General features: G+C 47.4%; 1 protein-coding gene across 4 annotated transcripts in view; it reads right to left on the bottom strand.

The window, feature by feature from the left end:
- Window positions 1-424: 424 nt before the first annotated feature.
- slit1a (slit homolog 1a (Drosophila)) overlaps window positions 425-16,329 on the bottom strand; it is a 76,810-nt gene continuing 60,905 nt past the window's right edge. For 2 of the 4 annotated variants that reach the window (XM_040178709.2, XM_040178710.2), the window contains 20 exons: window positions 16,117-16,260; window positions 15,886-16,029; window positions 15,636-15,802; window positions 14,723-14,858; window positions 13,237-13,305; window positions 13,083-13,154; window positions 12,918-12,989; window positions 9,274-9,345; window positions 8,037-8,200; window positions 7,818-7,942; window positions 7,596-7,693; window positions 7,371-7,510; window positions 7,035-7,128; window positions 6,787-6,924; window positions 6,469-6,697; window positions 6,245-6,375; window positions 5,969-6,162; window positions 4,922-5,210; window positions 4,120-4,331; window positions 425-3,677 (listed from right to left, as the gene is read on the bottom strand). In XM_040178709.2, coding sequence (XP_040034643.2) covers window positions 3,439-3,677; window positions 4,120-4,331; window positions 4,922-5,210; window positions 5,969-6,162; window positions 6,245-6,375; window positions 6,469-6,697; window positions 6,787-6,924; window positions 7,035-7,128; window positions 7,371-7,510; window positions 7,596-7,693; window positions 7,818-7,942; window positions 8,037-8,200; window positions 9,274-9,345; window positions 12,918-12,989; window positions 13,083-13,154; window positions 13,237-13,305; window positions 14,723-14,858; window positions 15,636-15,802; window positions 15,886-16,029; window positions 16,117-16,260 — 2,929 coding nt within the window. In that variant the 3' untranslated portion in view covers window positions 425-3,438. The remainder of the gene's footprint in view (window positions 3,678-4,119; window positions 4,332-4,921; window positions 5,211-5,968; window positions 6,163-6,244; window positions 6,376-6,468; window positions 6,698-6,786; window positions 6,925-7,034; window positions 7,129-7,370; window positions 7,511-7,595; window positions 7,694-7,817; window positions 7,943-8,036; window positions 8,201-9,273; window positions 9,346-12,917; window positions 12,990-13,082; window positions 13,155-13,236; window positions 13,306-14,722; window positions 14,859-15,635; window positions 15,803-15,885; window positions 16,030-16,116; window positions 16,261-16,329) is intronic. The other 2 variants (XM_040178711.2, XM_040178712.2) reach the window with 1 other exon arrangement.

The raw sequence follows: 16,329 nt of genomic DNA, 5'->3' as shown, positions 1-16,329 counted from the left end.
TACGGCATCCTTTTAAATGTTTCACTTTTGAATTACTTTCTGGACATAATATACTCACAATATACTGTACTTATTCTTTTTTTATAGCTACGTTGTCACTTTAACGCCTTTAAGTATTTAAATGGGTCGCAAATGATTGAAATGGAAACCATCCATTTCATGTAATTCAAAGGGACGTACAAAATGTTCCCTGGGGCCTTGCTCTATAAAACTATGCTATGAACCATCAATCCAGGGACTCAAACTTTATTCTTCACCTTGGACACCAAAAAACACAAATCTCACACATTAAATAAATTTAGCATATCAATCATTTTCCCAAATGAAGGACTCTTCATCTCTGTGGGCTGAGAAAAGTCTTTGCTTTTACGTTTTTATAAAATAACAAATTGGGTATCAAGTAAAATATAAAAAAGACAAAACGTTAAAAGCACACACACTTAAGTTTAATTAATGAAAAAGAGTGGAGGTTTGGTAAACATTTTGTCGGTGGCCCTACATACATTCAGCATTATTGGGAGTTTTTCAGTTTAATCCCACCATCAATCCTGTAACAAAAAGTAAATAGACGCTTTTGCACCGGTTCAATACAACAGAGACATTGTGTCGTTTTACAATAACATATTTATGTAGATAGTTCATAGGATGGTAAATCTGTGTTTCTGGTCACGTGACCAGATGACTGAATTACATCTCAATATAGCACAAGCACCACTAAGATGTCTACTGGGAAGTTGAATGCACCAGTCTAGTACAGATCAGTGCGGAGGAAGGAAGGGAGGAAGGAAAGGAGACATGAAAAGAAAGCCACATTCAACTAAACACGCGCCTTTACGAGGCACACGGCCTAAGAGTTACAGTGACTGTTCATCGGTTCCCTTTATGAGATATTCTTTTAATGTTATTGTACACTACTGGGATCACATCAACAGCATGTCAAACAAAGAGAACATGGGAAGCAGTTTGAATAGGAGCTCCGTGTTCAATGTACCGAGCTGACACATCTGGCTCTGCAGCCTGTCACACAATAAAGAGACTTTTTAACATTTAGATCAGCAAAAAGGATGAACACAATCCCAATCTGCAGGGAGAGCAATGCCTCGAACCATCCTGATGGACTGTCACTTATTGAGCAGTATGTCATCTCCATACCGTACATTGGAAACTAATTAACAGCTAAAAGTTACCACTTCATGAATAAGCATAGGTCATATTTATCTATACACATTTATACATTCAGGTATGACTGTTGTGTTCACTGTAATTGGCACTATGTCTTGTTTTTTTTTTTCTGCGTGTGGATCGCCAGTCAGAACTGACGGATGTTTTCTCTTTTCGGATCTGTCAGATCTCGCTTCACGCGGTTGCCTCTTCAGACACATCTAGGATGATACCTTAACACGATCATTGTCCTCATCGAAGGAATTTCATCCAGTTTCTTCTGGCTTGACAGCAGCTTATAATAAGTTGAGCTTGACTACTTTAACTCTGTGGAACTAAAAACACCTCAGGCGAACGGCTCTCAAAATAAAATGAAAGAAATACAACCCAACACTTCCACAAAATCAACGTGAAAACAATCAGAAGCCTTGAAGTGTGGTAACGTGCTACGAGGTGAAGTGGAGGAGACCTTTCTTAATCCCTCTCCAGCCACCTGCAGCAGATGAGGAATGTCTGAGCCAGCGAGCAGGAAAACACCGGCATAACTCCTGACCGAGTGAGGTTACAAATACCGTACATATTTTTATGCTGTTTTTTGTTTATTATTTTTACCTTTTTTGTTCTTTTTGAAGTTTTAGAAAATATTTGAAAGTCAGCAACATGTCTGCCTTTCACTTTTCTACAAGAAAATGCCTTTTCGATAAAATAAATAAAATCAAGCACAGACTCTCATGAATTAGATGTAATATTCACATGGAAGACAACATATACAATATTAAACATATTTCTAGACCGATACTGCCTCCTATACAACAAAGCCAACCATCTGCTGTATTTTTGGCCAATTAATGTATTTAATTACCTTGTTGAAGCAAAGTGTGATCAACAAATAAAAACACCTGGGGAACCAATCGAATGCCTTACCACCAGTTCCAAAGCTTCCAGAAACTTACTCTTTAACATAGAAAAATACTATACCAAAATGAAATACAAATATATATATATTAGAATCTGTTAGGCATTTCTATATAAAGAGTTGTTGGCGGGGCGGCTAAAGGAGTTAGACAAAATATTACATCAAATAACAAAAAAGAAAAGAAAAAAATCAATAGGAAAAATTAAACAGAACGAAATAAAAATCAAAAGATGATTCTGCAAACTTTTTTTTTTCACAACATGTCTAATGATATTAAGAAGCTCTACATATTTGTCGGCAAACTCTTCTCCACACATGCAACAGTTTGCACCAGCTTAATACTGCAGGCATCAAGACGAGCCGGGCTCAGTGACAGCCTCCCGCTCAAAGGGGGCGGGATTATGCAAATCACCCGGCCCCCTGAGGCAATCCATGCTGGGGAAATGATGACCACTGGGCGCCGCCGGCACCGGGTCGGTCAACAATATGAACAGAATACACAATACACAGGACTGTGCATTGCCGTGCGCGTGGTCGCGTGGTTCACAGACGTCTACGGCTGTTATTTTCAGTGCTGCTAGTCAGTGCAGTCTCTATTTTGACGTCTAAAGTACCTCACGGCAAACAACTCGCGGCGCCAGACCACCCGGCCTCAAAGTCACCGACATCCGCACCGCATTTATGTGCCCGCTCTAACGCTACCATTTCTCTGTCCACTTCTACCGTGTGCATGTGTGGATGGATGAGTGCGTCCCGGCAGAGAAATGACTACGCCAAACCAACAACAACAAGCTCAACACAACCCGAGCCACACGCAGCCCTGTGCAGGTGACCAGCCAAGCTCAACTCAAGACAAGCGGTCCAGCTCTACCGTGATCCCCCCCGTCTCTCTCCTCCTCGCTCTCAGCCGGCCAGGACCCCGATGATCCTTGCGGCCTCCATGAAGCAAAGATGGAAGATGGTGGCTAAGTTGTCAGTGGGGAACTCACACTGGCTAATTTGGGTTGGAGGGATGCTTCACTCTGAAGGCAAAAACCTGTGAGATCTCTGGACCCCTTGGAACAATGTTGCAGATACAATGGTGCTGATGCTGCTGATGCTGCTGATGTCACCTCTACATTGTTGCCCGTGATGTTGGTTTCTCTGTGTTACTGTAGGTCACACACCCTTGGAAGGGGAGGAAATGTCCTATTTTACAAACATTGTTGTCCATAATATATAGATAGAGGTTTTATATATATTCTTTATACTCTCTCTTTTTCTTTCGTCCCCTCCGTCCGCTTTACTCCAGTCCTCTTTCTTCCTTCCTTTCTCTCCATCTTCTGCTCGGCGGCAGCGGCAGGACGTGCGAGTGAACGGCGCTACATGCAGCCCACACAGCCGCACTTGATGGTCTTTTCCACTTCCTCGCTGAAGGAGGTTCCGTCGCTGCACTCGAAGGTGTATTTCCGGCGTTTCATCCGCTGGCTGGCGCAGCAGGCCCCCGCGTCACACGCTCCGGAGCACTCCACCCAGGACACCATGCGCGTCGTCTGGCAGATGGCGTAGCCCCGCTGCACCTGGTAGAAGTCTCGCACAGGTTCCCCTCGGCATTCGGACTCTGGGAGAGATGATTAAGACCCCCGCGGACGTCAGTGAACGGCGTCAGGCTCAGGACAGAGATACGCATCCAACCGCCGGTAACAGACAGACCGATGGGAACGAAGCGCTAAATGAGGATTTGTGTGATAACCCCAATGCAAGATATTTAAAAATATCAGTAACGTTAATACACAACAGTGCGTGCGAACATGCAAACAAACACATTTTATAGGAAGTATTTTTTTTTTCCAATTAGAAAATATCACAGTGCAGTACGCAGTAGAAAATGTCATGTAATGAAAATCTAGTTGTAAATCATAGTACAGCACGTTATTCTACACAACGCCATAAAGAACAGTAAAAGTATGCGTTAAAGTCAATGAGGGCTCGTGGTCCTTTTCAGTAGAACCTCGCACGGTTCCATGAACAAACTTCAGAGCGCCTACACAGAGAAAACCCACCTGCATCACAGAGCCCCCCGGTGTAGCCGCTCTCGCAGTGACAGTAGGCCTCTCCCGTGTCCGAGATCTGACAGCGGCCGTGTTTGCAAGACAGGCGCCGGCAGGGGTTGAACAGCTCACCCTGTTGGTTACACAGGGCGCCGCGGTAACCCTCCTCACACTCGCAGCGATATGACTGAGGGTCCAGAGGGATGCACTTTCCATGCACGCACCTAGTAACACACAGTCACGTTGATCAAATTCCCCACAAGTCAAGTAAGTTTATGGTTTGAAAGCAGTGTCATGGATTTGATGCATTGAAAGCCACCAACTACATTCACTGTTGTTGTATGTTGCCTACTTTAGGTCGGACTGAGGTAGCTCACATGTTGTAGTAGTATAAAAGCTAGTTTCTTTAACACCTAAAACATATGAAATTAAAATGTAGAAGTGTGCCTTACAGAAGGTTGACAAACCATAAACTAAATGATGTATGATACCCGATGATGATCTATGTATGATGATCTATGTACAAAGTTATGAAACAGCCACAGAAAATGTCCCTTGGGTCGTAAAAGTATTGTTTATGGCTTTTTTTCTGCAGGACCTGATAAATCCTGATTCTTTAGGACCTTTTTGCTGACCTCTGCTTTTAATCAAACAGGTTTTTGGATGCACTCCATGTAATCATAAATCTTTACATTGTCCTCTCTTACTTAAGTAAAGGATTTTAGCGCTTCTTTCACTACCGCCCGTTGTGTGAGCAGACAATGGGCACTAAGATGTCTGCTGTTAAATACGGTGTTTCCGTTCACTAACGTACTTGGTGCCCTGGCAGGGGTTGGTGGCTGTCTGATCGCACTGCGGCCCAGTCCAGCCTGGCTGGCAGTGGCACACTGGTCCCTGGAAGCCATCGGGCTGGCATATGCCGTGCACGCAGTAGATCTTCTTGCAGGGCTCGCAGCCCGGTACCACGCCAGGCTTCATCTGTGTCTTGGTGAAGTCCTGGAGCTCATTGTTGATGTATAGATTCTGAATGCATCCATGGAAACTGGAACCGTTCTGGAGCTGCCAGAGACGGAAAGCGCCGGAGTGCACGGCCACCGGCATTCCTGGAGCAGGAGGGGAAAACAGGGGACTTTAATAGGTGTGAAGTCCTGCGTCGTGGATCACAAACAGACAACCAATACGGGGCTGGTATGAGCGTAATGAGGGAAGGCATTTCAAATATGGGTATCCCAACAGCGCATATGCCATTTGTCAAATTAACATACGTGGGCTTTGTAGCATTTGCACCACAGGACACATCATCTTTGAAACAAATGAAAGCGAAGGGCAAAGTGGGAAAATGTCTCCTGTAGAGTCGTTTTAATGACGAATGTACGGCTCAACAAATCACTGAAACACACCGTACCCATGCTGCGTCAGTCATGAGCAAACTGTCATGTCAACACCAAAGCTAGTAGTGCATGACAACGAATGAAAGAAAGGCCTTTTGCGTATCTTTCAGCAAAAACTTCAAATGATGTGGATGCCAAGATGGGCTAAACCATCAAAGAGGTGCAGTGTTTCTACAAACACATGCGTGCAAATACAGAACAAATCTCACTGGTAGTTCCCATGATCGTCACTAGAGGGCACACTTTACATTTGTGAGAGTTGCGTTTTATCTGTCAAGGCGAAATGGGTTCTTGGCGTTTTATTCGTTGTGAATTGGACACGCAGTCATGACTGAAGGTGGGGATGGTGCGGGTGGAGGCAGGATGGGGCTGAAGGGGGTTGCACGGTCGAGTGGAGGGGTTTGGTTGCAGCGGTGACAAAGCGAGGGGGGAGGGGGGGTGATTGACAGTAGTGTAGTAGTTAAGAGTGCCTGCAGAGGAGGGAGGTGTGTTCTGGAGAGGGCCCCTACCCCCCACGTATAGTGGAGCCTCCCCGTTCAGGGGCCGCACCGCCCCAAAGCTGTCCATTGTTGTGGGGAGACCCCCGTCGATGGACAGGTTCACCATCTGGTCAAAGGTCACGAGCTCAACGGTGTGGAACTGGCCATCGTTGATAGTCTCAGTACTGCCAAAGGAAAACAAGAGATTGGACATCTTTCCATCGGCTGACGGCGACAGAAACGCTCGCGGCCTCAAAGGCAGCTCACCTGTAGATGGCGTATCCTGGCTGGCTGCCAGGGTCATAGCTGACCTTGACGTGACCTTGGTAGAGCTCCACAGCAATATGATCATTGTCCCCATTGTACAGCAGGATCCCGTTGTCCTCAGCTGTTGACACCTGCGGAGGGGAGACGTTTGCGTTTTGAATAGTTCAGGTCCGTACACACAGATATCAAACCCACGCATGTTCACACATCAGCACACCGGATACCTGCAAGGTGATGTTGGCCTGCGGCCAGTTCTTGAGGTCCGAGAGCAGCAGGTACGAGTCTCTGTCGATGAAGTTGACGCTGACCAGCTTCTCGCAGCGGGGACCCCCGAACTCCGGGGGGCACTGGCAGAGCGCGCGCCCGCCCCGCTCCAAACACGGGGCGTTGTTCTGGCAGTCGGCCAGCTCGCACAAGGACAGCGCAGATGGGAGGAACTCACACAGCTGGCCGCTACGGAGGCACAGAGAAGGAGGGCGGCGTTGGTGGTGAAGCAGATGAAAAGGCGCCGGCGCGTTGGGTCGAACGTGCGCTGCGCTCACCTGTATCCTTCGGGACAGACGCAGGCGTATCCGTTGAGCTCATCCACACACTGAGCTCCATTCTGGCAGCGATGCTCCTCGCAGTCGTTGTAGTCTACGCTGCAGTCGTCGCCAACGTAACCAGGAGAGCACACACACCTGAGACACACGGACCAGAACACTGGAATCAGGGCAAAGCGACATCCTGGTTTCGTCTATTTGTCAGCATGTGATAGAGTCACAGTTGGTTGCTGCATCCGAACACTTACTTGGGGCCATTGGAGGTGATGAGGCAGGTAGACTGATGTTTGCAGGGGCTCCGTCCCGGGGCACACACGTCCTCCATTTCTTCGCACATCTCCCCTACAGCGAAATGAGTATTAGAAAAAACTGTTGCACATGACGGAGAAAGAACCATCCTGCCAAAACAGCAACGGAACGTAATCGAATCAATTTTTACATTTTAACAAAGTCAAATCAGTTCAAAGATATATAACTAGACTGTATTGTAAGAAGTATCAGACTCGTTAAAAACAACGGTAATATATATAATGTATTTTGCAGTGCACTTGCTACTTGAGTCAAACTGTGCTGCATGAACTAACCCGTGTAGTAGGGGGGACAAAAACAAGTGTAGTTGTTGACTCCATCGAGGCAGGTGGCGCCGTTCTCACAGTCGTTGTCCTCACATTCGTCAATGTTGGTTTGGCAGGTGGGGCCCTCGAAGCCCAGTGGACACGTGCAACTGAGAAGAATGTACACGGTCATTGCCCTCATCGTTTTCAAGTTCTTTTGAGATAAACACGACTTCAAAAGCTTGGCCTCCTCACCTGTATTGTCCCTCCTCGCCGTCATTCACTTGGCAGGTTCCTCTATTGGCACATGGGGAACTCAAACAGGCATCAAGAGCGGTCTCACAGTTCTTTCCCTGAGACCGTGAAAGACAAAGACAAATCACATTCATAATTCAATCATTCTTTGGCTATAAATCATGCATCCTGCAAGGCATAGAGGATATTCACAAATGGGCGCTAGCATCGCGCAGCTCTGACCTTGAATCCTGGAGGACAGCTGCACCTGTAGATCTCCACCATGTCGCTGTGACAGATGCCGTGGTTCAGACAGGGACTCGACACACAGGGGTTGCACTTGGCCACCACTGTAGTGTCCACGTCGCCTGAGAGACACACCAGAGCGGAAAAAAACAATGAATCGCACGTAGATACCAGTGCTGCTCATGTTATACATCTGTGTCCGTCCCAACTGCTCACCTGTACATTCAAACTTCTTGGCAGGTGTGGTGAGCAGCAGTTTGCCCTCCATGCCCTGCGGGCCGGCGCAGCGGGCGATGCCGGGCTCTTTGTAGCTGGTCTTCACCCAGTCGGACAACCAGCGCAGGTGACAGTCACAGTGCAAGGGGTTCGCACCAATTGCCCTAATAGGTAGATAAACGTGTCAATGGTCTCAGGATTCCAGGTTATACTTTTCAGCCTCATTTAGTTCAGAAGCAAATTCTGCCATCCACTGTAATACGCCGTGTTACCAACAGGTGTCTCTACAGCGTTACGTGAAATCAAAACAGCCCAATTTTGAGTGCCGTAGAAATAAACCGCTTTTTCCTCAAAGATTAAACAAGATTTAAAGTTGAATGCTCCAGGCCACTTTGTGCATGCATCATCTGGAGAAGGGCTTCTCAATTATAGACAAAGGTGCAAACAGAAGGCACTCCTAACCACTTCTGTCACGGTGGCCGTGAATCAATGCCGCTCTGTCCTCCCGCTGCATGCGCAAACACTCGTGAATCGATGCTGTTCCATTACGGTGGAACACAGGCTCATCTTTCAGGCCCGGCCAATAGCTGACATCTGACATCTGCCAACATGAAAGCCACTTGACTGCGACTGTGGATCAATGGCTGCTCCGCGTACCTTCCTTCACCATGTTTTCCTGCAGCCTTGACTGCTGTACAGCCATCCAAAATATGTCTTTGTTTAGTCCTCTCTGCCCCCCACCACCCTCCCACCCTTCCACCTCCAACTGAGACACTGATCGGTCTATTGATCAGTGGCCGTCAAGGGAGGATGCGAGTATCCAGGTTGTATGGCAGAGGGCAGACTGCAAAGATACCGCACTGTGACACTACGATTACCGTTTCACACACGTCCACTAGTACATGCACAAGCGCACTACGCCTCACGCAGGATTACAGACATAAACATACACAGACGTCTACAGAACATGGTTAAACCGGTGTGTGTGTGTGTGTGTGTGTGTGTGTGTGTGTGTGTGTGTGCATGTGTTTCGGAGATGTGACAGGGAGATGAGACAGTACTGGGTTCTGTGTGCTACTTTGACCGCAGGACTGCGGTTGATTTTTTTGGGGGGGGGTTGGCTCATGTGAAGCCCACCAAAGAGGACTACAGACAGGCCACTGTGAGCCACGCGCTCCGGCTGCCTGACCGGACCCCCCTCTGTGCCTGAATTTGCGTTACTGCTTGTGCTACTTACAAGTGGGAAAGCGACGCCACGTCGTTGAAGATTCCATCAGGAAGCTCTGAGATTTCGTTGCCATGGAGAGACCTGCGGGGTGATCAAGGAGAGAGAGGAAACATGATGACCATAGAAATACTTCATCACTGGAAGGAAATTATGCTTGGTGTAACTTTCCTCTCATATTAGACAATTAATTGATAAAAAAAAAACAGTCAATTCATGACCTTTAAAGTAAAGCCAAAAGTTTCATACTACAGTTTCCAAATTTTGCTGGTTTTGGTATTTATATTATGACATAATGTTGAATATCTTTTGCAGAGACAAAACAAGTTATTTGTTAATGTAATGTTGTGGAATTGTGGAGTTTGGAGACCAACCGGCCCGTCACAGTCTTCTAACATTTCGTAGTCAAAGGGAATCAAGTTTAATTGAGCAGCGAATCGATAATGACAACTTTGACCCCTTTGAAGGATATTTTAGTGTCGCTTTGGGTGGTCATTTCGGCTTTGTACATTTGGCTAAGCCATAGACAGCTGGCGGAGATATGAGGGTCTATAAGTACGTACACGACGGGTGTCGGGTCTCTATGTGTGACTGGCTGACACCAAAGAAGGAGGTAGAGTCGCACAACATGCACGAGGGTGGAAAAACATTAGTGTAATTGTCTGTGTGAAGATTTACAGGTATATTAATGTGTTTGCATACTTAAGCACATGCATTACATTGATTTGTATAGCTCACACACTATACTTGATTTACTGCCATTTCCTCTGGTGTTCTGTGTATACTATCAAGGCTGACAAGGAAACACGGCTTAATGGCCAAATGACTGATGGCTGCTGTAAGCCGCAGGGTCGTCACCACCTCCAACCCTCGGCTGACCGCAGCTAATGTCACCACGGTCTGCAGCACAAAGACACGCAGCTCTCTGCGCCTGGATGGTCGGTACCGGTGGGTAGACATTTTTTTGTGTGATTAACTGTGGATTAACCGTAAGCCGGTGAGTCAGAGGAAAGAATACAGAAAGCAAAGCTGGTCGATGAAAGGATGTAGAGACACGCTTACGCAGGAACGGGAGAATATACAATGTGACCGTCTGAGACAACATGCTAATTGGCCCGCGTGCAGGGGGGAGCTTATTAGTGTGGAGTCACTAGTTGGGTTGCGGCAGTCGGGAGTTAGGATGCTGAGGGCGGGAAGCCAGGCGCATTGTGCCAACTACGCAGAGATCTCATGGGAGAAAGGAGCCAGGGAGTCTCCAGGAAGGAACCTGATCCGCTCTCCTGCTAACGTTCTCTCTGTCTATCCTTTTTTTACTTTTCTTTTCTGCAGCTGTAAATCATTTGACCGCTCCATCTTAGCTAAGTCAATCTATCTTTAGCTTGGCACAAACCTCGGAATGGAATCGCATTCGATGTCTCTGGAGAGATAATATGATGGTTTATGACAGTGTGCACAGATCTTTAAATTGTTCAAACGGGCTTGTTCACGTGCAAGAAGTTAATAATGTTTTGTGATTTTTTTCAGATCTCCAAGCAACATGCTCTGAGCATGATGTGATACTGGCATTCTAACACAGCACTGCATCAACCTGCAGTTTGAGAACATGTCGGGTTTGATTTCATTCTTCTGCAGGCATTACCTCTCATTTCAGCTTTTTCCTTCATCACACTCTTTCATATCTCTTTCTTTTGTCACAGCTTTCACCCCCAAGACCTAGCGAACCGCGCCCACGAGCCTTCTCACCTCACACCTAATACCCAACAGGCCAATTAGCAGCTTATTAATCTGCAGCTCAAACCACAACCATCACACACACACACATGCATAAATATATACATACATACACTTGCACCAAACCACACCACGTGCTTGCCAGGCTCAGACCCCTGGCCTGTTTGAAGCCATGAGCGTTAATGATTCTTCTCCTCTTTTACTGCTCTGTAAAGCCAGAAGTGCCGCTTTATAAAGGCTTTGGCACCTCGGTGTGTTGGAGTCTGCTTGAGTGTGTCCTTTTCATGGCCGCCTTCGGCATCTCACTGTGGTTTTCTACGCAGCTTCCAACTTTAAACTTTGAACCCTGTTGAAACTATTATATGGGGCTCATTCTCGCATGAATTTTACAACACAGCTTTGCTGTGAGATAGAAAAAAGCCATGCCCCCCCCCCCCCAATTGACATTTAATGGGAGGCTTTTGATTGATCACACCAGCAGTAAAGACATCAAAGTATTCTGCTTCATTTGGACTGAGACAATAAGGGAGTCCAGACAGTCTGAGCATATATATTGTGTGTGTGTGTGTGTGTGAGCTTATATATAGTTCTGGACGTGTGGTGTGTGAGTGTGAGACGTGTGGTATTTGGGGGAGGGCCTCCCATGGCGTCTAGCACACTTGCGATATTTTAAAAGTGAAGGTGGCGTGAGTGAGTAAGAGCAGAAAATAACGGACGCGGCTTCATTACAGATCAAAGCGGCACGCATGGCCCAGCGACGGCGGCATCAGCTAATGATGACCGAGCTTCGCTCTCATGCCACGCTGGAGGAGTGCTTACGCTTCGGGCCTCGTAACGATCGGGGCCCCCAGTCGAACGCCGCCGTAAAAAGAGGCTTTGTTGAAGCTTTGTTGTCAGTAGTAAAAAAGTGTGCCTGCTACGAGCACACATGGCTGATAAGTCTACTCCCACACACGTAGTGACAGGCACCAAGCCAGTAGATGACAAAAGCTATGCCTTCACACACACACACACACACATATGTAGATGCACATATAATCTCATAAGGAATGCGGCTGGGCCTGGTCTCTGTTTCTCCTTCGCAGAACTTAACTGCACATTTGAGTTAAAGCGTGAGGCATCCAGCTGCTCCATCATTGGATGCAGCTCCAAAGGGTTGGTTTTTGGTTCCGTCATTTATCTGTCGGACATATTTACGTCCTACATCTCGGTTATTTAACAGACCGATTCAACTAGGCCCACGGTCACTGGGAGTGCACAATCAAAGACTTCATAACTTCATAAAAGCCCCGAGGCAACGTCAAAGCCATTACGCTTAGCAAGGCAAACGTTTGCCGGTAATCAGTGTCAGACTGGTTTTGTACAGTGGGTTTGTGGGGGCGCGTGTTCGGCCCTGACGGCGAGGCGGTGACGAGCTCAGGGCGTTTGGAGGTGAAGCGGGGAAGACGTATGAAGATGAGGTGTGGACATGAGGAAGAAATGGAACGACATCGCCGCCTGATTGGCTGCCGTTTAAACAGAATCAATAGGTTGGAGGTTGTGTGTGTGTGTGTGTGTGTGTGTGTGTCTGTGGGGGGGGATTCATAAGCTGTCATAACTGTTTAAACTGTATTTCAGTCCTCCGGAGTGGATAAAGGATTCTCAGCGTCTGCTGCACTGCGTCTGTAGTCGCTGCGAGCTTCAAAAACATCCTTCTCAATAACTCACTCGGTCACATCTTGTTTCAGAACGATTCTTTCAAAATAACTAACTGTCGGAAGACGGTTCTTTGAGAATTGTCCTGATTTCATGTGACAAAAGGAGAAAGAAAGAAGTTCATGAATTTGATTTGCATAAAGATTTTGACCTAATCTTAACCCCGGACCAAACACACAGTGCACATACAGTATGTCTGCATGTGTTTTAACATGTAAAAATGAACTCACAGCAGTCGGAGGGAGTGCAGTCCACTGAAGGCCATTTTGGGGATACAACGTAGCGAGTTGTAGCTCAGGATTCTGCAATGATAAAAGATAAAAAAAATTACAGATGCACGTATATAAAACTCATCTGTTTTCATCCTACTGTCAGCTGGGCTGTTCAAGACTTACAGGGTGGTGAGTTGGCTCATGTTAGCGAAGGACGAGTTGGTCAGAGAGTTGATCTTGTTGTTGCTCAGGTCTCTGAAGGTAAAATTCAAAAGGCGCACGTTCAATGTGTTGATCATCACGGCGAGATAGAGGAGGAAGACAGACAAACACTTACACCAGCTGGAGGTATTTGTAGGTCGACAGTTCCTTTGGCACGACATTGAATTGGTTTCCATCCAGGTACCTGGACAAAGAGACACAAACCGTTCCATTGAGACAAAGACATGGTACGCTGGGATCTGTGCACTTTTGAGGATGACAAATATTTTATTATGTATTAGCTGGTGAGAAAAGTTGAATTCTACATTTTGGAGATTTTACTCTGAAGCTGGTTAGGAACGATGCTTGTGGCGGCTTTTTCAGGACCTCGGCACTTTCTCCCCACACAGTTGTTGCCAGTTACTCTCCTGTTACACCAAACAGCAGATTGTTTTGTCTTTCAATTACTTTTTTTTTAGATGTTTTCATTCAAGATTTTGTCTCGTCCTGGATGTGAGGCGTAGTAACCCTTCTGTTCCTATTTCAGACAAAAACTGGTTATATATCCCTTCTACTACTTTGCTCAATGTGACCAAGCACACCCGTTTGGAAGTGCCTGAGGTATAAATGCTTTTATGTGTGTGCTAACATACTAATGGATTTACAAGCCACCACAGTTGACCCCGTGCCTGCAGGGATGCATCCACCCTGCTGATTGCCCAACACAAAGTGCTACCAGAGGGCCGTCCCGTACAGATAAACAACTGATTTAGGGTCCCGATGCCTCTGAGCAGGGCTGCAGGGGCGTTTTCTCCCGCTATTGTTGTAGAACGTACTCAACAGCGGGAAGGGCAAGGAGGGGGTCGGGGGGGTCTGTTAGCGGGGCCTTTGGGTTCAGAGGTAATGATAGGTAATGACGGTGCAGAGGACACTTGGGATAATGATGGAGTAGAAAACTCGCCAGATGACTAGATGAAAGCCCCGAACGGGGGGGTGGGGGGCACACCTGGTCACACCTGCTGGGACAATGACAGGCCCTCAAGGCTCTCACAGCGTGTGTGTGTGTGTGTGTGTGTGTGTGAATGTGTGTGACGGGAATTAGTCCGATCCACTTGAAGCAGAATTGGAAAGTTCCAGACCGATTCCATTCCCTCCCCTTTGCATTGAAAAGTAAACGTCCCGTTGCTCCCCTATGCTCCCCTATGCTCCCCTATGCTCCCCTATGCTCCCCTATGCTCCTGCTGTTGGCCCTCGCACAAACACGCATGTCCGCGCGCAGGCAATCACACGCACACTCTCTCTGATCCTTGGCTCGGAGTGTGAGAGTGACATCAGCGCTCGCCCGGAGGGCTGCAGGGAACTCGGGCGAGGAATGTCTGAGAGAATAACTGCAGGGTTTATTGACTCCTTTCCCCTTCCTCCAGAAATGATGGTATCTGCTTTGTTTGCGTGCGCTGTTTTTTCCATCTCGGAAGATACCTCACTCATACCTCCCGAGCTCCCTCTCTGCAGTCATCTCCTTTGCCTTGCTTTCTAAACACGCCTCCGACACAGACAAAGGAATAATAACACACGCAGCTCAAAATGAAAAGATGCCCATGCAGATGGCAAAATGAACTCACAGCTCAGTCACGTTCCTGGGGATGCCTTTGGGCAGTGTGTGGAGGTGTTTGTTGCTGCAGCGCACCACAGTCTCGAGGCAAGTGCATTCACTCGGACACTGGGGTCTGGGCACACAGCTGGACGGCTCCTCTTGGCCTGGGAAATAAAACAGAGGAGTAAGAGGGGAATCGGGTGAAAGAGAGGAAGAGAAAGGGAGGGTAGGAAAGAGAAGGAGCACAGCCAAAAATATCTGTCTGAACAAAAAAAAAAAAAGGGCAGGAGAATAGATAGACAAAGCCGGCCTAGGGGCAGCCAAAGTGGCACAATCCTTCAAACATGGAGAGGTTGTGAGACAATGAAAAAAAGAGGAAGACAGGTTAAAAGTAAAACAGGACAGAGAACGGAGCCTCGATAATGTGATATTGACCAGCAAGAGCGAAGAATGGAAGCTGCCAGCAGCCCGGAGACAAGTCTAACATTCATTCAGGTGCAAATAGGCTGACTGGTCAATAAGGCAAACAGCTCAATAGCTCAGCCAGGCATCGACCAGCAGCTTAGGATCTGCTCTGCAGAAATCTATTCAGTCAACAAAAGAGTCGCACAATAGCGGCCATTATTTAAAATGATCTCAGATACTTCAAGCAGCTCTTGTTCATTGTGTATTGCGGAGCAGCGTCCAACGTTAAAATCTTCATCATTCGAACCCAGATGGATCCGTTTCATGGATAGCGAGGGTTATCTACCATATTGAGAAGGACTTCTGTCTACGAGACGGATTACAAAGTCAAGAAACTACGGCAAACGTTCAGACGCGGCCTAAATGAGGACACAGACACACACACACACACACACACACACACACACACACACACACACACACACACACACAAAGAGACCCGGCAGGCAGGCAGCTGTGGGCGTTGCACCACCTACCCTCCTCACACCGGAAGTCGGGCAGAGCCACGTCCTGCAGAGGAATCTCCTTCAGGAAGGCAGGACGCTGGCAGCGAGGGTTACCGGTTACAATCTTCCTGCTCCTCAGCCAATCACCAAGCCAGCCCAGCCGGCAGTCACAGTTGAAGGAGTTTGCCAACAGGTTCCTGCGAGAGCGCAACAGAGGCTGTGAGAGAGTTGAAAAAAATGAATGAGTTAAAGTAGGTGTGTGTGTCTGCCAGGGTCTCACAGGGTGGAGAGAGTCTGCAGGGTGTCGAAGGCTCCCGGAGTGATTGTGGTCAGCTGGTTGTCGTACAGAGACAGCAGGCGGACGTTGTGCAGCCCGGTGAAACTGTCGTTGTGGACGCAGCTGATCTTGTTGTTCCTCAGCATCCTGAGGCGGAAAGACGCGAAACATCACGTTGAACTTCAGAAATTGCCATCTGACCGACGCGATTGTGTGTATTTCCGCATCACTCACAGCATACGCAGCCCCTCGAGGCCACGGAACATCCCGCTTCGGACAGAGTCGATCTGATTGGCCGTGAGGTGAAGCTCGTTGACCGCTGAAGCGCCTTCGAATGACCCGTCTTCAATCTCTGTGATCTTGTTGTTGCTGAGGTTACTGTAAGGAAAAGGAAATCAAATCACCATTCAGAGAATTCCTGCTGAAAGCGGAAGCCAACAAAAACAA

This window comes from Gasterosteus aculeatus, chromosome 6 (genome assembly GCF_964276395.1).
Source record: "Gasterosteus aculeatus chromosome 6, fGasAcu3.hap1.1, whole genome shotgun sequence".
Taxonomy (NCBI): domain Eukaryota; kingdom Metazoa; phylum Chordata; class Actinopteri; order Perciformes; family Gasterosteidae; genus Gasterosteus; species Gasterosteus aculeatus.
The sequence above is the reverse complement of the archived record's forward strand: the minus strand, read 5'-3'. Positions and strand labels throughout refer to the sequence as shown.